Source organism: Panulirus ornatus, chromosome 57 (genome assembly GCF_036320965.1).
Source record: "Panulirus ornatus isolate Po-2019 chromosome 57, ASM3632096v1, whole genome shotgun sequence".
Taxonomy (NCBI): Eukaryota; Metazoa; Arthropoda; class Malacostraca; order Decapoda; family Palinuridae; genus Panulirus; species Panulirus ornatus.
Window position 1 is genome coordinate 21,882,052 of NC_092280.1, and position 23,270 is coordinate 21,905,321.

The 23,270-nt window shown below is 37.0% G+C and overlaps 3 protein-coding genes across 8 annotated transcripts in view; 2 read left to right on the plus strand and 1 right to left on the minus strand.

Annotated features, from left to right (window-relative positions):
• Positions 1 to 1,960: 1,960 nt before the first annotated feature.
• On the minus strand, positions 1,961 to 8,565 carry LOC139766255 (uncharacterized). 3 transcript variants are annotated; one of them, XM_071694648.1, is made up of 4 exons: positions 8,412 to 8,556; positions 6,576 to 6,732; positions 4,930 to 6,435; positions 1,961 to 2,606 (listed from the first exon to the last, which is right to left on the minus strand). In XM_071694648.1, exons 3-4 carry the CDS (start codon positions 6,356 to 6,358, stop codon positions 2,029 to 2,031), a joined length of 2,007 nt encoding a protein of 668 aa, XP_071550749.1. In that variant the 5' UTR covers positions 6,359 to 6,435; positions 6,576 to 6,732; positions 8,412 to 8,556; the 3' UTR covers positions 1,961 to 2,028. The 3 variants fall into 3 exon arrangements, with proteins under 3 accessions (XP_071550749.1, XP_071550748.1, XP_071550750.1); XM_071694647.1 differs by lacking the exon at positions 6,576 to 6,732 and having other exon boundaries at positions 8,412 to 8,565; XM_071694649.1 differs by lacking the exons at positions 6,576 to 6,732; positions 8,412 to 8,556 and adding an exon at positions 7,361 to 7,697.
• Positions 7,913 to 23,270, plus strand: part of LOC139766257 (phosphatidate cytidylyltransferase, mitochondrial) — a 36,517-nt gene continuing 21,159 nt past the window's right edge. The window contains exon 1 of one of the 4 annotated variants that reach the window (XM_071694653.1): positions 7,913 to 8,023. Coding sequence is in view for 1 of the 4 variants with exons in the window: in XM_071694651.1 (XP_071550752.1) it covers positions 9,161 to 9,268 (108 nt within the window). In the remaining 3 variants the exon portion in view is untranslated. Of the gene's footprint in view, positions 8,024 to 8,668; positions 9,269 to 12,743; positions 12,872 to 23,270 lie in introns of those variants that run through there. The other 3 variants (XR_011716825.1, XM_071694651.1, XM_071694652.1) reach the window with 3 other exon arrangements.
• LOC139766259 (uncharacterized) lies at positions 11,912 to 17,985 on the plus strand. The gene has a single exon (XM_071694657.1). The coding sequence runs from the start codon at positions 12,224 to 12,226 to the stop codon at positions 12,869 to 12,871; it is 648 nt and encodes a 215-aa protein (XP_071550758.1). The 5' UTR covers positions 11,912 to 12,223; the 3' UTR covers positions 12,872 to 17,985.

Genomic DNA, 23,270 nt, shown 5'->3' on the forward strand with positions numbered 1-23,270 from the left:
TTTGGAGTTGTTTGACACTGAAAAACCAGGAGTAGAGATTAGCATAGTTAGAGACAGAATTAAAGAAACTAAAAATCAGTATAAAGATCATGAGTGAAGGAACTTGGGGAATTAAAAGTAGGATGAATGATCATGAACAGATTGCTGTCACCTGAGAAGGATGATGAAGCTTGTAACCAGAGGAATGAAGATAGAATGATTAAAGAGCAAGAGGGGTCAGAAGGGCCTGTGCTAGATAACCCAGAAGCTGTTAAACAAGAGGAAATGCACATAACTAACTAGAGAAATTATTGAGGATAGTGGGACAGGAACTTTGGGACACTGAAACTGAGGTGCCCTTGGCAATGAGCAAAACTTTAGTTGAATGATATGTACTATTGCTGACAAAACAGTTAGCAAAATTTATTGTCTGGTAGATGAGAATTTCATAAAAATGCAAAGCATACAGGATCAATCCTTATTAGCAAAACGGGAGATTATAGAGAAAGCCAGAGACACAGAGGTTGGTAAACCAAAACCAATGAACTTGGAAAGATAAGTTAACTGGATGAAAAGCATACTCCAGATAAAGGGGAAAGAAAGAAATTATAATTAGAGGGTTACTGGAGGCAATAGAATTACCAGATATAAATCTCTGATAAAGGAAAGAAGAATGTGTGGTCATAATTCTACATAAAGGAACAACCATTATAGTTATGTTTGATTTGGAGTCATCAAGTCAGGAGGTACTAAGATAGGTAAGAAATTAATAACAAGGTGACATTCAGCAGAGTATTCATCAAGTGTAACAGACAGAGGAAAAAAAGCAAAGAATACAATTGCAAGGCAACATAATGGAAGATGCCAAATGAGGCAAGAAGGCAGACCAACTGCAGCAATGCTGCAGAGATGTCAGGAATATTTGGCAATGGTAATCTTAGACTGAAAATATCATATATAAATGCAACTGGATTAGTAGTAAATAGTAAAGCATTAGACGTTAAGTATAATATGAGGGAAAATGCACCTGATATTTTGAAGTTGTGGAAAGAAAACTTGCTAAAGAGATAAGATCTCACCTTTTATCTCCAGAAGGGTACATGATAGTATGAAGAAAATGAGAAGGTTGATTAAGAAACTGGAATACCAGGCAGAAATGAGGGGAAGATTCTTCCAATGGATAGATTATTTTAGTGGGAAGGGAACAAAAGAAACATGCATAGAGATTCTTTTCCAAATGGGTGGAGTGACTTTGGGTTCTGTGTTGCAACCATTACTCTTCTTGATGAGAATGAAATGGAAATTCTGAAGCTAAGCATCAGATGGGTTAGACCTCTGTCATAAAGAGAGGACCCATCAGGTTCTTTGAGTTTTACTGCTTACATTATTGTATCAAACCATAATAAATATTTGTGAAACATTGACCTGTAACAAGTCAGCTCGTATATCATAAGCAGCTGCAATGGTGTCTTTCAAGGTTCATCATTTAGGAAAGGACAGAGAGTAGTGTAGAAATGAAAGGAATACAGTTTCCTTCATAGCAATATGAAGATAGTGGGTTGTGAAGAGAGACAGTACTGTTTACTAAGATAGTATGTGTAGATTGAGAGAACAGACGTGGAAAGTATATATAAAATCCTATAGTAATTGTCAACAGCTCTAGTAGAATACCATAATCTGATGAAGAGAAAGAATGGTTAATTCATTATATGTATGATTAAATTGGTACTTTTTACTAAGATAGTAAGTGTACATTAAGAGAACAGCTGTGGAAAATATATCTAAAATCCTTTAGTAAATGTCCACAGCTCCAGTATAAGACCATAGTATGATGAAGAGATAGAATGGTTAATTCGTTATATGTATGATTAAGTTAACACCATGAAGAAATGTGCAAACAAATTTATGTAGGTGCTTCATTGAACTGCTTGGGTCACCCAAGTGGGCCCATTAGAGATGAAAAGGGTATAAAAGACGCATATGAGCAATGACATTAATTTTAATGTGTGAATACTCAAAACAATTTAAATTTCATATTAAACAATGAAATTATGATGAGACCTTCGTTAACTTTTCTAAAATTAGAGCTGCGACTCCCTGTATATCATTGTGACAGCTTTCTAGGTCTTTCACATGAATTCTTCTGATGTCCCAGTCACACTTATTCATTAATCGCATTTTCATTTTCATTATTCCAATAGGCTGTGAAGTCCCAGACAATGTGGAATGAGAATCCATGAGCTCAAGAGCAACAAGTTGTCCATTAAATTTTTCCTTCAGAGCTTGAAGCTGACGTAATATATAGTTTTGCTTGCACATTGAATCAGATTGTTTGATGCAGTCATGACCACTTAATTCACTGCTATCAAATACTAAACTTGCATAGTTTATATATGGTATAATAAACTTAAGCTTTAAAACTGGTAAATGAACTTCTTGATTAATATACATGGCACCTTCCATCAATGTTGCAAGAGCTGGACGATGATGTATTTCATCTGTGAGAGTCCTTGTTGGTACATTCCTCCGAGATATATTTGGGACTTCTACAGTTAATTCAGGGACTTCCACTTTGAGACACTCATTCAACATAAGAAGTCGTGACATCTGCTTACTTTTTTGATAACCTAAAATGAAATAGATATAGGGATTTTAGGTTTATGTCTGTGATCAATTATTTAAGATTATTTGTTTAACAAGCCATATACATTCAAGCACGACTGGAAAATACTTTTGTAGATTAAACTGAAAATGACATAATAATGGAATTTATAAAATGAGCAAAAATAATAAAATTACGTACTAAATTATATCACCGCTAGCTTGGTATTAATTGTCATTAAATTCTACAACTGTTTGGTACTGCCCAGTTATGATTTCTCATTTATATATTTCATGTCTCTCTCTATTTTAGTTCTGTAACCAACAGGCAAAATAAAAAATGTGCTTATATCAGAAAAAGAGGAATAAACACAAGAAGCCTGTCAAATTGATAACACTAACAATCAAGCCCTTTAGGCCCTTATTTCATGCTCCAGTAGAGAGCATTGTTCAGAGGTGTAACAGCTCTCGCCCATCATTTTTCCTCATTATACTCTCCATATTGCCAGCACAACCTTCCCATTGAACACTAAACATATTTTCCCAAAAATATATTGCCCTTGCATCCAGCAGTTTCTCCCCTGCCAAAGAAATGGATGAATCATTGGCAACTGTGTACGGGAGTAGTCACCACACATCTGGCAACTTCCTTGGTGTCTACAGAGAGAGAATATGAAGAATCTTTAGTACAGTATACAACAGTATAATATTTTTCTGAAAATATATCGCCACAGCAGCCACCAATTTCTATCTTGCCATGGAAATAGATGAATTACTGGCAAATGTGTACAGGGGATAGTCATTGAGTGTCTAGCATCTTCCTTTGCATGTGTACAGACAAAATATGGGCTTGCCTTTTTTTGAGTACAGATAAACAGAATAGTAATTAAATTTTACTGAACAATGAAAGCCAAGATAAAATTGCTGACTATGGGTTTCCTGGGTACTATGAGCTTGATGGAATTTGAAGATCTAGACCCTGTTGTTCATGAATGTTAGAGTAAGGTATTCAGTTACTAGTAATTGAAGCCATTTTCCTAATATGGCCAGCATAGTTGAGTGGTCAGCATATCAAGCTACCATGCAAATGGTTTGAGGTTCAAATCCTTGCTGTTGGAGGGCATTGTGTGTTCTACAAAAGTTGACGTTCATATGCACTATATTTATGTTTATATACCTCTGCATTGAGGCTAACTTTGGTAAAATTGCTTACTACTGGGTAATGTGAGCCAAATAGAATTTGAATAACTAATTTCATCAAACATACAACAAACATGATTTTTTAGAGAGAGATACCAATCAGATATGAATGATCTTAAGGTAAGGATCAATAAAATGAGGTAAGTTTGATAAGAAATCCAGGGTATCATACCAGGACATACAGATAAGTTACTCGGCTAAATATTCTGTAGTGAGCTAAATACTGATCAAAATTTAACAATTACTGGAAGGTGAATTAAGGAATACATGGGGAGAAAGAAGGAAGGATAATAGGTTCAGCTCAAGTTTAGGAGATGGAATAATGATGAGACAGGTCGTCTTATAAGTTTTATGAAAAAGCTACAAATCCAAACAGAAAGTTTTTCTTGTGGACCATCATATGTAAAGGCCATATTTGCAGAGCAAATCATTTCGGTCATCTTCCACGGATTCTTAAACTTAACAGTCTGTTCAAAGAATGCCTATTTCTGCATTTACTTTTACCCATATTTCTAGTTTTTACTTGCTTCCATATTTTCTCCTTGAATATACTGAGGTAACCAAATTCTTTTCAAACATACATACTTCTTAATGCATGTAGTGATGATACATGGTAACCGAAAACAATTTACACAGTTTCAAAGCATATACAGTATACTATATTAAATGGATGATCAGACCATAAATTACATTTACCCCTTCTGTGTTGAACAATATGACAAACCCGTTAGAAAATAAAGCTCTGGCATTTAGCTTCACAATGGAAGCTCTACTTCCCTTATATGGGAATATGTGGTGCCACCAGTGACACTATTCCTGTCCCAAGCTGTAATACAATTTACTCAATTTGGAATTGAGCTTTTTTTTGTTTTGAAATATGATTTGAATATTTCGAAAACTATGATAAGGGAAATGACATCATTATCATGCCTACCAAACCCATTAATGCGACATTAGTACTGTTCAGTTTGAAATTAATCGCATTTAGGGGTAAAAGTACTTAATGGTCTGACTGAACCTGGGTCCACAACTGGTGAAAAGCTAGTCCACACCTGCAATCCTAAGGAAAATTCAAAATGCATTAATCTACTCTGAGGGTGAGGTAAGGCATAAATGATGGTGGTATGCCAATGTAATTCTTTTTCTCACCTTGTAACTGTTGAAATCCATTGGGTTTAAAAGCTTCCTTGAGAAGTTCTTGGGGATAATGTTCAAGGATAGCCATGGAGAAAAGGCTATCTGACAAGAAATGTGGATACACATTTGTCTCTCCACAATGAACAAACTCCATTAATGATTCATCAACTATCTTGAAGAAATCCGAGCTACAATTATGGCTGACATGACTGAAACACCACAGAACTCTAGCAAGATCTCTGATACGTACAGTCTGTAATGGAGCTTTTAAATGTTGAATCATGCCATTCTCAAACTTGCTGAAAATATCAGGATGATAAATGCAACTGTTAGCGTAAAGAGCCAGTGTGTGTGCAATAAACTGAGGAGAAAGAGCATCTGTATCAGTCTTCATTATAAATGCATTCATAGAAGACAAAAGTCTCTGATCTGTGACCCTTGCTGCACGAATAATCTTTATCATTGCAACAAGACAGTAAGACTCCAAATCATTCAGGGGCAAACATTTCTCAACTTTGGATCTAAGATGATGTACTGTCTTTTGTATAAATGATGATGATGCATCTAATTTCACATTTGATTTAAATACACCTGCTATTGCTATGCCAGCATCTTCAAAAGATAAATCTTGTAAGTGTATATCTAGTTCCCTTACAAGCGAATCCACAAAATCTTTTGATATCTTTTTTTTCTTTCCAATGCCTAAATAATGGAGAATTTGTACCAAATGGTGAGGCTGAGCTGATGCTATGTGTTTCTCAAATAGTGCCATGAAAATATCATACTCTTTCTTTTTGTAAATATTATTTCCATACATTGTATAGAGGATATCAAACAGCTCTACAGCTTCTTGCAAGTCAGCTTTCAGTGCTCTTTGTTTACATTCTTGGCAAATATCTGTGGCAATATCCATTAAATATTTAATTTTCTGGAACTGCAATTTTTGTACTATCATAGCAAAGGTCTTCAGTTCACCTTGAGTCATACTGGATATATTTTCTTGCACTCTTCTCTTAACAGTCATCATGAGAGATTTCTTTGATACTAGGTCTTGCATAATGGAATGCTTTGAAAATTCATATAATGAAAAAAGCTTTAGGATATCATTTGTTCTCACCTCTGGACTATGACTAATGACGAGCAACATCTGCTGCGTAGCATAAGTACTATTAAAGGAATTATGTCTGTTAATACTAAGAGTGGAGGCATCAGTACATTCACTATTGGTTTTCAAATGTTCAAGAACCTTAAAGCTCATTGTATCATTCTCCGAAAAAGAAGTCACTCTTGGCTTAATTGCATACTTGCGTATACAAGAATGATTGTGCATTCTAAATGAGGTTTTTGGCTGATCAAAAATTTTCATGTACTTTTGTAATTCACATTGGAATATCCAAACACTGAAAGGTTGTTTAAAAGGTACTGACAGTGCTCTCAACATTTTGATGATTTTTACTTCACATAAAGCTGATGTATAATGTATCCCTTTCCAACTTGCCAAATTACATTTTTAGTAATCTGAAAAAGAAAATGTGATTCTTAGAAATAGTTTTATTAGACATAATTTCTGGGGAAAAACAAGTCAATATTTTTCTAATGTATAACCATTAGCAATCATATTTGTAACAAAAACACCCACAAAAGCACCATAAACTCACTTGCTATGCCTGAGAATACTCATGGAATACCTCATATGCCTAAGAGGCAGTACAGTGTAAGCTTAAAAGCACACGCATTCATAAACTGACACAGCAGGTTGGGTTGTATATAATAAGTACATTCTAGATCATCATCATCATAAGATTTTTTGATACTCTGAAACATTAAAAACAATGTGAGAAAAAAAGATCCTATTACCTCACTTAAACAATAAATGGTGACTAAACTTGAGACCAATATTTTAGTTTTGGCCTAATACTTGCTAGAAGACAGCATGTCTCCTCAAATTTTCTCATAAGGTGGGACTCTGGCAGCAGGATAGGAATGAGATTGACTCCAGAGTCCCTTTCATGCGCACGATCGTGCAACTTAATTCCAACAGGATAATATTCATACGAAGGTCCTCTTTTGTGTCCAATTCTTATCACTTTACATTAACTTGTATTGAATTTCATCAATCGTGTTGGAACAACTTTTGAATTTGTCAAAGTCCCTTGTAAGTAAATTCATCTCACTTTTTATTTCCCTTAAACAATCAATTAGGGGTCCTTCTAACAACTCGCACAAAGAAGAGCAATGGTCTCAATCCTGTTGCACCCCACTGGTGACCTCAACCCATTCCAATAAGGCTCCCCTGTCATAAATTGTTTCTTCCACTAAGATAACACCTGAAGATCCAGTTTCTTTACTGACCTCCAGTGGTATAGCATCAAATACTCTCTGGCAGTCCATATATGGACAAACCACTCAGTCTTCTCTTTTGGTTAAAACAGAGCTCACTTACCCATTGCTCTTTTTCTTGAATCCATGTAGGCAGTATTTCCTCAGCAAAAGTAACACAACTGCATTCTGATTACCTTTTTCCCCCTTACAGACTATGCTTACCAGGGAAAGGTCCTAAAAACTTCACTTAGCTACCAAAGTGATAGTACATAGACATAAACAAAATTCTTTTGTTGCTGGGGACGGTAATACCGCTTGCCATGTCTTACATTTGTTAATACCCAGCATCATATGGCTGAAACATCAGTTTGGTAATCCAGTGATAAGCTTGCCCAACACACTGTTCTACCAGCTTATTTGAACAAAACTTATACAATATGAATGGCGTATACAGTTAGTCTATATATATATATATATATATATATATCTGAGGATATTCCCTCAGAGGCCCAGTCCTCTGTTCTTAACGCTACCTTGCTAATGCGGGAAATGGCGAATAGTTTGAAAGAAAAAAAAAACATATATATATATATATATATATATATATATATATATATATATATATATATATCAATAAATCTCGGGGGGTTGTTGTGCCCACAAAGGTAGGTTAAAGCGACTGTACTCAGAGGTCAGCTTTGTGTGAGACTGACAGAGGTTGGCTAGTCACCTACAGGACACCAGAGCTCTACAAACGTCAGCTGATGAGACTCCAACTAAAACGGTCAGCCTAAATAACATAAAAGTGGATGTAATAGACTATGTTTTCTTAGAAGATTGTTTTATGTAGAATTAGCGTGTTAATGATCTTTATGTATCTAACCTTTCCAATTCTATGTGAGTGCAAGTAACTGAGGTAAGTTCTTTACTGTTAGTTTACAGTCATTATGAATTAATTTTGTAATTAACGTAGTTCATGTACATTTTATTATGTTAAATCCTTGCATTATCAGTCATTTAGACTTTAAATCCTTGCATTATCAGTCATTTAGAATGTAATACGAGGACCAAGTTGGATTGTGATGATATATGCTTTATGTACTGTCCTCGGTGAAATATTTATACTTGCACAAGATATATACATTTTGAGAATTTAAAAAAATCAGACTAACGTCAGTGATCCATTATCGGTCCAGTAGATTGGTAAAGCAAGTTAATATCGACAGGATATACACTGCCAGCAAAAGGGGATGACCGGAGGTTAATGCTAGATTTCAGAGCAGCTTGTAAACACAATCAGCTGACGACACTGCCAGTAACGGTGGAGGTTAGAGCTGGATTTTGGATGCGGCTGCAAACATAATCAGCGCACAACACTGGGTGCGGTTGCAAACATAACCAGCGCACAATGGGTGCAGTTGCAAACATAACCTGCGCACAACACTGGGTGCGGCTGCAAAAATAACCAGCACACAACACTGTCAGTAACGTAAGGGGGTGGGAGTTGGTGTGATCTAGCCAAATAGTCTTTGGATCAAGCAGGTTAGGATATGACGCAAACATTAACAGTGAACAACACTGCGAGCGACGACTGGAGTCTATAGTTTTAGTTAATTGGTGCAGCATATAGACATTGCCATCGCACAGCACTTAGTGACGGTAGAAGCCTATAAGAGTCCAACATTCGTGCATCACGTAAACGGTAGCAGTGTACTTGGCAAACGATGGAAGGATCAGAACGTTCTGATCCAGTACGTAAACGTAACCATTGCAGAAAATTGTTATTGACTGTAAAAATTGGTGCTGCACGTATAGAGTGCCATAGCGCAACATTGCTAGCAACGACCGGTGTTAGTGCTATCCAACGCACAACACTGCCAGCGACGGTGGTGGTAACGTGTCCTCACCAGCAATAACATTGATGGCTTCAACCTACAGCAGAATACTACAGAATTTCCCCAAAGGATATTCACTCGCATTCGCATATGGCTCAGGAGTCTTTAAGCAAGTTGGACATAAGAATATTAGAGTAAGTTATATTGCAACATGGACAAGTAATTTAGACATTTTTGAGAGGCTCTGTAGGAATTGTTATTGGCCATTTAGGTGGTAAAGCTAGAGAATGGTAATTTAACAGTTTAACTTTGCATCACCATTAACTTTACTCAGCTAGTGGTTTTCCTGCCATGCTAGTGTAATGATAAAAGAATAATAGTTTTGGAGCATAATTTATGGCGATAGCAGGGTCATTTATATGAGGGAAAATGTGGAGTTAAAAGAGATTGATATTAGTAATGCACTTGTAGAATAACAAAATATATAAGAACAGTATTCAGCAGGGAAAATGTTAGTAGAAATATACAAACATCTTCCTGTGTCATCTGTTTCTTATAGTACGTTAAAACCTTTAAGTCAGCCAAGATGAACGATAATAACATTCAAATTGTCGATGTTGTGATCATAGCAGAGATTCCTAATGAATCAAGGATGATTACTTCTCATTAGTGCTTACCCCAGATTAATCTCCCAAATATTGATATATTTCTTAAATAGTGAAATGATAAACTAAAAAGTACTCCTCGTGAATTGAAAGAATGGTAAAGCAATTCAGCTCGAGCGACAGGAATGGATGAAGGCAGCAAGTATGAATATGTACATGTGTGTATATGTATATGCATGTATGCGTTGAAATGTATAGGTATGTATATGTGCGTGTGTGGGCGTTTATGTATATACATGTGTATGTGGGTGGGTTGGGCCATTCTTTCGTCTGTTTTCTTGCACTACCTCGCTAACGTCGGAGACGGCGATTAAGTGTGTGTGTATATTTATGAAGAAAGTGGGTGACTGTTGTTGATTGGTTAGTAAGGAAATTCAGTGTATGTATGGATCATGTTGAAGTGCCAGAGGCTTGGCAGAATGCATGCATAGTGCCATTGTACAAAGGCAAAGGGGATAAAGGTGAGTGTTCAAACTACAGTCCTTTTTCAGCACACAAATCTACAAGCTCTTCACCATTTCCATTTACAACACTGACCACCCCATGTACACCAGTTATTCCCTCAACTGCCACATTACTCACCTTTACATTCAAATCACCCATAACTATAACCCTGTCTCGTGCATCAAAACTACTAACACACTCGCGCAGCTGCTCCCAAAACATTGCCTTTCATGATCTTTCTTCTCATGCCCAGGTGCATAGGCACCAATAATCACCCATCTCTCCCTATCCACTTTTTAGTGTTTACTTTATTACATTCTATCACATACTCCCAACCACTCCTATTTCAGGCATAGTGCTACCCCTTCCCTTGCTCTTGTCCTCTCACCAGCCCCTGACTTTACTCCCAAGACATTCCCAAACCACTCTTCCCCTTTACCCTTGAGCTTCGTTTCACTCAGAGCCAAAACATCCAGGATCCTTTCCTCAAACATACTACCTATCTCTCCTTTTTTCTCATCTTGGTTACATCCACACACATTTAGATCTGAGCCTTCGAGGAGGATGAGCACTCCCTGCGTGACTCCTTCTTCTGTTCCCCCTTTTAGAAAGTTAAAATAAGGAGGGGAGGGGTTTCTAGCCCCCCGCTCCCATCCCATTTAGTTGCCTTCTATATATATATATATATATATATATATATATATATATATATATATATATATTTATATATATATATTAGACAAGTGAAACAAGTAAATGTAGAAATATCCATATTTTGATTTATTCATGGAATATCACAGCTGGAGAATATTATTTCTTATGACCAGCTAAATTTCAGTTATATCAGCAGACAAGTGAAGGGAACATATATTTTTGTCCTGGACATTTGAAACATGTCTCAGCATGAAACAACATTATCTGTTGTTGGCCTGTCTTGGTCTGTATCTTAAAGCCTCCTCCTTAGCCTTTCTGAGAAATCTTTTATAGGAGGAGATCCATGTTAGAGGCCTTTGATATATGTCTTATACATTTACTGGATGCTGCCTTACTTTGAATATCAGGTGGACATCCATGTTCCAAGAATTACTAGGCTAAATCAGCACCATACTTTTCCATTATGGTGGCCTGGAGGATGATTATGTCATTACTGAATGGTTATTGTGGTTATTGAATGGACCCAGGCTAGCTATGGTCACTGGATGGACCCAGGCTGAGCTAGCAGGCAGCTATTACCAACTAGTTGGTTAGTAAGAGGTGCGAAGCCTTTACTCATTAGAAAACAGGGACCTAGAGGGTTCTAACTCCTGGGGATCTTGAAGATTCTTTCAAGGTTCATAGGACACTCCTTTGAAGAGAAACAGGTTTTCATTCTTTAAAAACCAAATTTTTCATTCATTCAAGATCTTAGGAGTGCTTCTGAGATTCTTTTACATTTGTGTATTGCATGCTGACATATATGTTTTTTACTCAGTTTTTGTACACACTATGTACATCAGAGGATGGACTTTTCTCTCTGGGTTAGATCTTTGGTCCCTCGGAATTGACCATTTTCATCTTTAGGGAGTAGTAGGCCATTTCTCCTTCATTCCCATCTTTTATATAGCACCACATTCAACAATATGTAATTTATATACAAAATATCTTTGGGAAGTATCATGAATTATTTATCTTGGCCAATAAAAATCTGGATCTGAAACACTTTTTTCTACTTTACAGTTCTGTGGTTGATGCTGAGGCCAAGTATGAAATCAAGCTGAGAAATGTACCATGGTCTTGTGAGCTTTATTGCAAAGGTTGATTCTAAACAGTTCCATCAACACTGGTGTTGTTTGTTAAGATTTGTACATTTGGCTGGCTACTTAAGTAGTATTGAAAGTTATAAGTGTGTCACTTCTACCAACTGGCTGTCTAGTTATAGCCATGTTTAAAGACATCGTATGTGCAGAAAATCTGTGTTTATAAAAGCTCCAAAGTGTAAGAATGTAAAATTGTACCACTACATTTGAAACTTGGTTTTTAGGGTTTAATGGTTTTACAGCCATGTCTCTTAATAACAAAAGTGGTAAAAGTACACCCAATGGATCACGAGTCAGACAGGCTTTTAAGAGTCCTTTCAGAGTTGCTGGGTCGCCTGATGTCCATTCCATCCAAGTTAGAGATAATGTAAATAATACTACTCTGCAAGGATCTCCTGCATCCAGATGCATAAAAAGAGATTCAAGTGATATCACTGAAGGATACAGAGAAGAAGAAACAGAAACTAAAACAAAAACACAAACCCCACTTAAGGCACAATCTAAGGGAGCAGTTGCAAGTTGCTCAACTCCTCAGAGAATTGAAACAGGCAACTCCCCTCACCTGTTAAATTCCAGTCGCAGAAAAGTAATGCCACGGAATTTCAGTGCTCCGTTTCGAAGCCCGACTACAAACTATCTTACACAAGGGTATGTTTCCATAGAAGAAAAACTAGCTCAGTTTTATGAGCAAGAAGCTGAACTGGATAAGGAAATAACATCTCTCAAGAATAGTGGTTACAAAACTGAAGAACTTCAGAGTCACATTGAAGCCCTTCATCGATACAATGAGACAAAAGATGCAGCACAGATTGTAATGGGCAGATTAGCTGAACTGGAAGGAGTAACTATTAAAGAAATACATGAGAAGTATGGAGTCCCAATCACTGATTAGGTAAGACTGACTTTGTAAAAAAGTCTTTGATAGTAACTATAGATATTGTAATTTGTTTGATTTTTCCCCTGTGGTTTGTTTAGTGAATATGAGATGTATTTCTGAGGGATAAGCTGGTCAGAACTCTTCCTACCTTATATTTTGGTGAGGCACAATCCTTCGCTCACCCTTTGCAAATGGCCTAAAGGTATTCGTACTCATTCATTTAAAAGGACTGCCATCAACTAGCCAACTACCACCATTGGGCTGGCAATATCAGCCTGCCCTCTGTCAGCTACTTGGAGCTCTCATTTTCTCTGGGATCATGGATGCTGATGGACATCCTGTATGGCTTATCTTCTGCTTTACTGCTGTTTCCCACATTAGTGAGGTAGCACTGGGAACAAACAAAAAAAGGCCACAGCCACTTCTATCCATTTTCTTGCTGTCATATGTAATGCACTGAAACCACAATGCCCTATTCACGACCTGGCCCACAGACCTTTCCATTGCTTATCCCAAATGCTTCAGATGCCCTGGTTCAATCTTTTGAGAGTACATTGACTCCAGTATACTACATTGTTCCAGTTCACTCTATCCCTTGCATGCCTTTCACCCTCTTGCATGTTCAGGCCCTGATTGCTCAAAATCTTTTTTGCTTCATCCTTCCATCTCCAGTTTGGTCTCCCAGTCTTCCTTGTTCCCTCCTCTTCTGACACATATATCATTGTTGTCAACCTTTTCTCACCCATTCTTTCCATATGTCCAAACCATTTCAGCATACTCTCTTCAGCTCTCTCAACAACTTTTATTTTTACAACACATCTCTCTTTTCCTTTTATTGCTTACTTTATCATACCCCCCCACACCACATTTTGTCCTCAGACATTTCATTTCCAGGACAGCCACCCTCCTCTGCACAGCCTTATTTATAGCCCATGCCTTGCATCCATATAGTAATATTGTTAGGACTATAATAGCTTCAAACATACCTATTTTTTTTTCCCTCTAAGATAATGTTCTCTCTTTCCACATATTCTTCAGCACTCCTAGAACCTTTGCCCCCTCCCTCATTCTATGATTTGCTTCTGCTTCCATGGTTCCATTCTCTGCCAGTGGCCAGTCCCGGGTATCTAAAACACTTCTCTTCCTCCAATTTTTCTCCTTTCAAACTCACATCCCAACTAACTTGTCCCTCAACCCTGCTGAACCCAATAATGTTACTCTTATTCACATTTACTCTCAACTTTCTCCTTTCACACACTTTTCCAAATCAGTCACCAGCTTCTGCAGTTTATCACTCGAATCAGCCACTAGTGCTGTATCATTGGTGAACAACAACTAACTCACTTCTCAGGCCCTCTCATCCACAACAGACTGCATACTTGCCCCTCTCTACAAAACTCTTGCATTTACCTCCTTAACCACCCCATCCATAAACAAATTAAACATCAATGGAGACATCACACACCTCTGCCACATTGACCTTCACTGGGAACCAATCACTCTCTTCTCTTCATTCTCATGCACATGCCTTACACCATTGATAAAAACTTTGCTTCTTGCGGCTTACTTCCCAAACCATATATTCTTAAGACCTTCCACAAAGCATCTCTATCAACCCTATCATATGCCATCTCTTGATCCATAAGTGCTACATACAAATTTATCTGTTTATCTAAGTATTTCATGCAAACATTCTTCAAAGCAAACACCTGATCCATGCATCCTCTACCACTTCTGAAACCACACTGCTCCTCCTCAGTCTGATGCTCTGTACAAGCCTTCACAACCTCAACCAGCACCCCTCTATACAATTTTCCAGGAATACTCAACAAACGTATACCTCTGTAATTTGAACACTCACCTTTATCCCCTTTGCCTTTGTGCAGTGGCACTATACATGTATTCCACTAATCCTCAGGCACTTCACCATGATCCATATATACATTGAATATCCTTACCAACCAGTCAACAACACAGTCACCCCCTTTCTTAATAGATTCAACTGCAGTACCATCCAAACCCACCGCCTTTGCCGGATTTCATTTTCTGGCAGGTTTTTACCACCTCTTCTCCCTTTACCAAACCACTCTCCCTTACTCTCACTTCGCACACCCTATGTGTGTGTGTGTGTGTGTGTGTAAATTGGGGTGGTGAGTAAACACAGGGAGGAGCTTTTGAGTTTTATTCTTATAACATTTCTGCTTGCATAGAAGCCTTCTTCAGAGAAACTATGACACAAAGATGCAAATTTATATATCCCTACAACATAGTGCTACTTTGCCAAACATCATATGCATTCCTTATTCTCAACTGGCCTTGTTTCTCATTTCTCCACAGTGTTCTCTAGCTTTCTGTAACTGCCATTTTTTCCTTGCTGGTCTGGTTAAACATATTAAGCCCTTATAACTTTATCACTTCATCTCTGCATAACTAGGCAGCTTCCACTGCTTTTCTTATTTGCTTGCTCAGTCCCTCATGCACTATATTCACCTCTTGCCACTTTTATAGATGTCCATACTTGTCTGTGTGTACAACAGACTCATTTGATGCCCTTTAATGACTTAGATTTATGTTCACTGGTGCTTTTAGCAATATTTCACCCAGTTTCCCCATAGTATTTGGCCAGACATCCAGAATATGGTATGTTGTATATCATGTTATCCTTGTTGATGCTTTTTATGCTTTTCATTTTCAACACATCCCTCATCTTCATCCCTAATGATGTAGCAATGTTTATCCCCATCTTCTATGAGGATCTCCGAGATCTTCCTTGAATTGGTGATTGTTATGCGCTTCTTTTCCTCTGTTTTGTTTTCAACATTTCTTCTGTCCCTTTCCATTATTCCATTGGCCTTCTTCTTGAGTTTGATTAACGTCTTGAATACCTCAATGATACATATACTTTCCTCTTTCAAGTATATATATTCCTGCATATTCTGATTGCCCTTAAGAAGAACACAGTAACATCCCAGTTTTTGTTCTTTCATTGTGTGCCGGTAGATAATGAATAAAGTCATTCCTGTTGGTGGTTTTCTGTGAAATTTTACACTTTGGTTAGACCTCCATATTATGGTGTCCAGTAGAGGCAATTTCCAGTTCTCTTCATCTTGTACTGTGAATTGCATATCTCTGCTGACTATTTAACATTCTTATTTTGTTGTCCATGTTGGTTTCTTCAGGAGCTATCACCATTATGTCATCCACATACCTTTACCACGAGGCACCCATGCCCATGATCCTACTGTAGCAGAGTATCTCCATTGTTTCCATATGCAAGCATGCTCTGACAGCACTAAAGGGGAGCACATAGCTAAATGCCAGTGCTGTCTGTACTCCTTGTTGAATGTGTCCCCCAAAACTGACATATGAAAGAATCAATTCTATGTAGTCTGTTTTGGGTACCGGTAACTCCTCATCTTGAATATTGTCCATGGATAATGGGGATAGTAGAAATTACTGATTGGCTGAGGGCAGGGCCCATAGATGAGTGAATGGCTTTAGATACCTGTGGGTTGTTTGCAAAAAGTGAGTGAAGTGAAGGCTGATGTCTCCTCACAAAAATATTAGGGTAGAGTCCTGACGTGTATATTTTCAGGGAATATAGCTCATGCTTTTGGGACATCACATGAGGAAAAGGTTTTTCAGTTTTCAACAAGTAAATTTTTATTCATCATATTTAGTATGGAGAGCTGATCAAAGACAAACTATTTTTACCAATAAGTAGGGAATCTACATCTTTTGGGAAAGGAAATTAGTTAGTTATGGCTTAGATACCAAGTGAGTATTCATGATCTTCCCATTATGTGTAACATTCTACCACTTATCATCAGCCTTGCTTTCAAACAAGGAAAATCAGAGCTCTACTGTAGACATATCAGAACATTGTTTAGTTCTCAATAGACTTCTAAAGGTAGGCTGCTTTTGAAAATCGCCTTATTACATGTTGATGGTTATATAGAAAGTTGAACTAAAAATGTTTATGAATTTGAAAACACTGCACTATGTCAAATAAATTGACATCCCTACAGAGGAAAGAAGATAACTATATAAGGACTGTTTGATGGCACTGACTCAATTTAAGTTTACAGTATTAGATAATGATATGTCTTACCATGACACCTTAGCTATCCAGTATTGTATTATGAACACAGCTTGCCACTGTATGCTGTCATACTTCCTAGTAATATGTGATTAATGAAAAAGTTGCATTTATTCAGCATATAGTCATAGTTCTGATATTTAGATTAGCTTTTAACAAATGTAACTCGTCTTAACTCAGAAATTTTATTTCTTTAACGAAGTGTGATTGACATACAGTGTAATTGTGCAGTAGAAATTGATACTTCAGGATGCACTGTAAGAAATGATTCAGTGGCTCATTTAAGGGACCCAAATTTCCTCCCCTTAGATATTGCCTTCTTTCTTTTGTTAGACTATGAACATATCTTTGAGTGGTTGAGGAAAGCAACCCATTGTAGTGAGGTATCAAATTCTGTATCTCACATTAAGTTCATCTGTTATGAGGGTTTTGTAGATAACATATCAGAAGTGATTAATTGATTCTCAGTAACATATAAAATAGCTACATTTTGGTAACTACTTGTAAAGCTGACTCTTTGTTGTAGGTAACTGTGTGTGCTCATGACTTGCTTAAACAGAGTAATAACATAACCACTGAATCAAGGCAATATAACTGTCTTTAATTAAAGTAGTTCATAATAAGGTTAATGAGCAACTACTGAATATCTTAGGCATTCCAAGCTGCTAGTAAAAAAATGCCAGATGTGTTTCAGCACAGATTAGCACAAGACTGCTGGTAGAAAGTCATCCCTCAGATTCTGCTGAAGCCATTGCCTTTGGTGACAGACACTCCAGAGTTTAGCAAGTAGTACAAATATCTTAAGATTTAAAGTGATATCAGTTGGTTGTGGGCCTTGAAATCTCCATGATTTTGTACTGTGAGGGTTATCACTGACCATTTTATCATTGCGTTTACATGTCTTTTAGAGACTTTTCATTTACTTTTGGTTTATATGATGTTGATATACTTGTAAAAATGGGATGTTCATAAGTTCTTGCCTTTTTCTTTTGAACAATGTTTTGTATTATGATAATTATACATTGAGATTTCATCTCGTATTTTTATTGATTTAGGTATCCTTTGTTTACTGTTATTATATTGTTGGAAAATTCATGTTTATATTGATGGGAATTCTGACAGATTTGAAACACTTTTTTCGTCACATGTCGTGTATGAAGTGGTTTTTCTTTTGGTAGTTTTCTTTTTCTTTATGATTATTCATAAGACATGATCATACAGTGGTAATATATTAGAAAGGATGATGAGTCATTTTCTGCTAAGAAAGGCAGGAATGAGTGATAATCAGGAAGGGCAAAGGCATTGTGTTTTGTGCAGCAGAGGGATGGAATGACAAAAATGAATTAAGAAGAGGTAAATCATTGTGATATGAATTGTAGAAAGATTGAGCAAGGATAAGAATGATGTTTATTTGGAGCAGCTAGTTGTTAGATGCTAAGAGACAGGAAAATTACAGAAGAAATACAGAGATGCAAGAAGGGAAGCCATATGTAACTGACGAAATGAAAGTAGTAAAGAATTTTCGAATGAAGCTTGTTTTTGAAAGAGATTGCTTTGAAACTATGGCATTATGGAACTTTTTGAAAGTTTTTGCTGAATGAAAAATTCCAAAATAAAGAAAATTTTCATGTCAACAGTGATAATGATAAGTCATGGTACACACCTTTGCTGCTGCTAATTAGGTTTTCATAATTTTTGTGGTGTAATTGTAGGAGGATTAAGAATTGCATTATTCATATAACAAATGCAACAGCACTGTGAGTTTATTTAGATGCTGTTAACAAAATTACACTTACAACACCTTACAGTGATACCACTTGTGCATCTGCATGTCATAGAAGGCAACTAAAATGGGCTGGAAATCCTCCTTTCCTATATTATCACTTTCTAACGGAAGAAGCTAAGAGGTGTTTGATGTTTGAGTATGCATGGTTATAACAGACAGTTGTTATTTTTTGTATGAAAAAAAATAGATGTTCTGATGCTGTACAAATCAGAATTGAGAGGTGAGAGACAGAGTGGCTTAGAAATTTCAGAGAAAAGTGAGAAGACAATAGTTAAGAGAGGGATGGCACTTTTGTTAAGGTGACTTATGGGGCTGTCGTAGAGCACATGGAAGTGAGTTCCGGTTTGATAGGGTTAGCATGAAAGCAGATTATGAGGGGTGGGGTGATTATTAGTGTTATGCATCAGGAAATGAGCAGAGTAAAGAAAGGAATGCATTATGGTAGAAGCTGAGTGAGTTCTTTGGCAAATTTAAAACTGGGGATTGCATTGTAGCACCAAAGCATCTGAATGTAAGGTTGGCTGAAGTGGTGATTGGAAATATAAATAGGACATGTAGTCACCTGTTTTTATGAAAACAGAAAAAAGCTTGTTGAGGGTATGCTGAAAGAGGGGTGGTGACTGGGAATACTTGTTTAAGAAAAGATGTAAACATATGTTGGGAGATAGGGTTGGGGGGTCAGTAAGCATAGTTAATTATGTATTGATTGACATGTGCAAAGGAGAATTTCTTTGACAGGATTGTAATTGGAGGGGCAGCAGATGAGATGTCCTTTTTTTGTGAGAATAGATTTGGTGTTATGTTTAGGAAAAGAGGAATTAACATATAGTAAGTTCAAAAGTAATGATAATAAGCAAGCTTGGAAAATTGGCTTGAGTGCCATGACATAAGGAGAGATTGTTCAGAACAGCATAAAGTGAGAGTAGTTGAAACTAGGGGAATGGAAGGCATCTATCGAAGTAATGCTGAAGAATCTGGGTGAAGTGTGTGGCATGCTGGAGGTTGGATGTCTTAGATGTATGAGAAAGAGTAATGAAGGGTGGAATGATTAAATTGCTTGCTAAATTGGAGGGGGAGGCTTATAGTCCATATATGCAGGGAAGGAGGAGTACTTTAAAGGTCAAGAGAAAAGGCACAGGAGTTGAGAAGGCAGCAAATGAACATAATAGGAAATGGATGAACACTTAGCTGAAAAAAGGGTAATTACACTTGATACAAAATGGATAAATTTAGAGGAAAAGAAAATGTTTTGGAAGGAGGTGAATAGTGTGAGGAGAACAAAATAGATGGGGTTGGCAATGAGAAAAGTAAATGGGAAAGTGGAAAGGGTGAATATCTGAGAATGAGATGAAGTGAATACTTGAAGGACTGCTGAATGTTTTGGATGAGAAAGAGGCAGCTGTGGTGTGTCTTGGTTACGTTGGAATGTAGAGTGAATCATGGCAAATGGACTGTTGAAGAGAGTGGATAGTGAAAACTTTCAAAGATTTAATTTGGATTGAATGAGATTGCAGTTGAGTTTCTTAAGAGAGAGATAATGTGACAGGTTGGTCAAGAGTCCATCATATCTTATGGAGCAAAGTGAGGTGCCTAGTAATTGGTAGAATGCCTGTATTGTTCTCTTGTGTAAGAGTAGTGGGGACAAAATGAACTATTCATGTTACTTGGATATGTTATTTGGGTATGCCTCATAAGGTATATGTAAGAGTGATGGTTGATAGAATGGTTTCCTCTACAGACCAGCTGATGTGAGAGGAACAGTGAAATTTTTGGAAATGTAGGGGTTGTATAGCCTAGTTGTTTGCTATGCAGAATGTGTATGAGAAATAGCTGGTGAAAAAGTTATTTGTATGTTGCATTCTCTTATATGGAAAAGGAATGTGGGAGGGCTGATGTGGATACCATATGGAAGGTGCTAAAGATATCTTAGGTAAATGAAAAGTTCCAAAATTGAATGAGAAAATTTACTAATAGAGTAAGCCACATGTGTGAATGAATGTTTTCTTGTGAAGTTGAGTCTGTTTCATGATGTGAGATGTCATGGCCTGCAGGATGACAGCTGTACACATATAACAGTGGTCACTGGGGCACTAAGGAGAGCAGTTCTATATCCCACCATCTGAATCTTATGATTTTTTCTTGTTATCACTGCTCCTTTATCCAAAGTCTTTTGCACTCTGACTCTCTTTTTCTCAAACTTATAATCCCACTTCCTTCTTTCTGTTCCCCAGTATGGATTTTGCAATAATTTTCGTGAAACTTTTGTCTTAGACCTTAATATCTCTAAAGCATTTAATAGGATGTGATATAAGTCTTTGCTTTCACGCCTTCCTTCTTTTGGCCTTTCTACTTTGTTCCCTAATGCATAGTTTCCTCTCTGGCCATTCCATTACTGTAGTTTCTGATGGAGCGAATTCACCATATCATCTTATCAGCAGTTGTATGCCTCAGGGTTCTGTCCAGTATCCCTTCTAACCCTATTCATTCATATGCTAATGATTCCACTTCCAACTCACTGTGCCTCCCCCTCCTTCTATTACTCATCTTTTTCTTTTAATGAACTTATTTTTCCTCTCAATTGAGGCCTTTGCAGCATCTCAGAATGGGGAAGCCATATCAGTTGAATTTGGTAGGACTAAAATGCAGTTTATCCATACATTTCTATCAAGGAATTATTGCTTCAGTTTCAAAATACTGCAGTTTAACCCAGAAAGAATATAAACATGTTAGCATGAATATGTCCTCTTTGTCAGGAAATTCCATGTATTCAGCATCACAAATTCTGCTTCCCAAAAGCTTGGGGTGTTGTATGGGTGCTGTTGTTATCCCTCTTGTGAGCAGCTATTTCATATCTGCATGGGTTTATTCACCCTAGGATGGGGTACTGCTAACACATTTCGTTGATTCTCCTGCCATCACCTCTTCAACGATCCCTTTTCTGTATGCTGCATTGTTGATGCTCTCTCTCTGTTCAAAAGATATTATTTTGGATGCTGCTCTCATGAGGTGTGCGCATGTGTCCGTGGACCCATGGCACATATCTGGAGTTTCTGTGTGGAGACCATCCACTTAAAGGTTCAATCAAAGCAACACTTTCTCCTTTCCACAAATGGCGTAGCTGTGGAATTATCATCCTTTTTCGTCTCTTTTTTATAACCTTTCTACCTTTAACTCCTTAGTTGTTAACCAAAGTTTTCCTTCCAACCATGATAATATACATTTTCATGTGACTTAGAAAATTAATCGTACAGTTTCAAAGACAATCACGTAACAATGAAAAAAAAATCCACTTCAGAAGTTTATTGCGTCTGCTAATGCACCAAAAAGTGTGAGTAAATTTAGACTGAGTATCAAGAGAGTGCATGTTGTATTGTTTATTGTAACAGTGCTGAAAATTTATCACTGATTATTTTCTATCATATAAAAAATATTTTCATGGTATAGTCATTGTGATTCACTGATAATTTTTCATATGCACAATTCAAAAAAGATTTAAAATTATCTCTCAGATTGGGTGTTAGCAAAACTGCCAGTTTTGCAAGAAACATTTTCACTTGGTTCATCTTGGTCAGGTCTCAATGCTGGAAGAGCCAGTGTCCATAGAATCACTCTCCACATAATCTGAAGATATATCGTCATTATCGAGTAATTCAGGATCATCTTCTGCCTGGGCCTCAAAATCTAGAAAAAAGCCACTCAATTTTCTCCCTAGAAATCTCATTAAAATATGCTATCATTTCCTGGTTGGAGGATATTTGATTGTGGGAGAAATTATTACACACTGCCATCTCTGCCACCTACCAGCCTTGGAGTGCAGCTTTGATATAGGTGCTAAACTCAGTCAGTATATATCTGTCCAGTAGAATCACTGGGCTTATGCAAATAATTATCAGGAGCAGTTTGGGGGTAGTTTGGGGGTTAAGAATAAAGTTTACCAGTGCTTACAGAACCCTTATTATTATTTTTTCATCCAAGATGGCCTTTGAGTGGGGCATGCTTAGTGTGTGTCATGTTGGCACTCATAGAAGAAAAAAAATCATCAACACATTACTTAATTTGAAATAATACTAACTGTATGTCCAGCAGACAGTAGCAAAGACATATGGATTACTGTCTTGCATTCATAACTTTTTAACTGTTTCCTGTTTTTATTGGCTCAAGTAGGTAATTAAAGTAATGAGTTTTTTCCTCAGGCTCTGACTGGATTTGCACAATGGAAGTTCCCTTTACTAAAGCATATATACAGACATTTTATCTACTTCATGTGAAAGAGAATAAACTGCTTACTTGAACTGAACTAATGATGGAACATTGCAGGAACACTAGGTTTACAAATCATGAAACCCTAATAAACACAGATCCATCACATAGTAAGCTCCCCTGTTTTGGAATATTTTAGTCAACAACCTCAGGATACCTGGTTCGTATCTAACCCCAAATCTGGCTGAATAAACTATATACCTCTCAGCTACCCTAACTAAATTGTACGTTTTTTTAATCACCACATTAATGACTACTATCATTTCCTT

Bases quoted from the DNA above. Each gene is read 5' to 3' on its own strand.
- LOC139766259 (XM_071694657.1), top strand. From the start codon at position 12,224: ATGTCTCTTAATAACAAAAGTGGTAAAAGTACACCCAATGGATCACGA.
- LOC139766255 (XM_071694647.1), bottom strand. From the start codon at position 6,358: ATGTTGAGAGCACTGTCAGTACCTTTTAAACAACCTTTCAGTGTTTGG. The intron at 2,607-4,929 runs GTGAGAAAAAGA...ATTTCATTTTAG, and splicing joins TGGATTTCAACAGTTACAAG to GTTATCAAAAAAGTAAGCAG.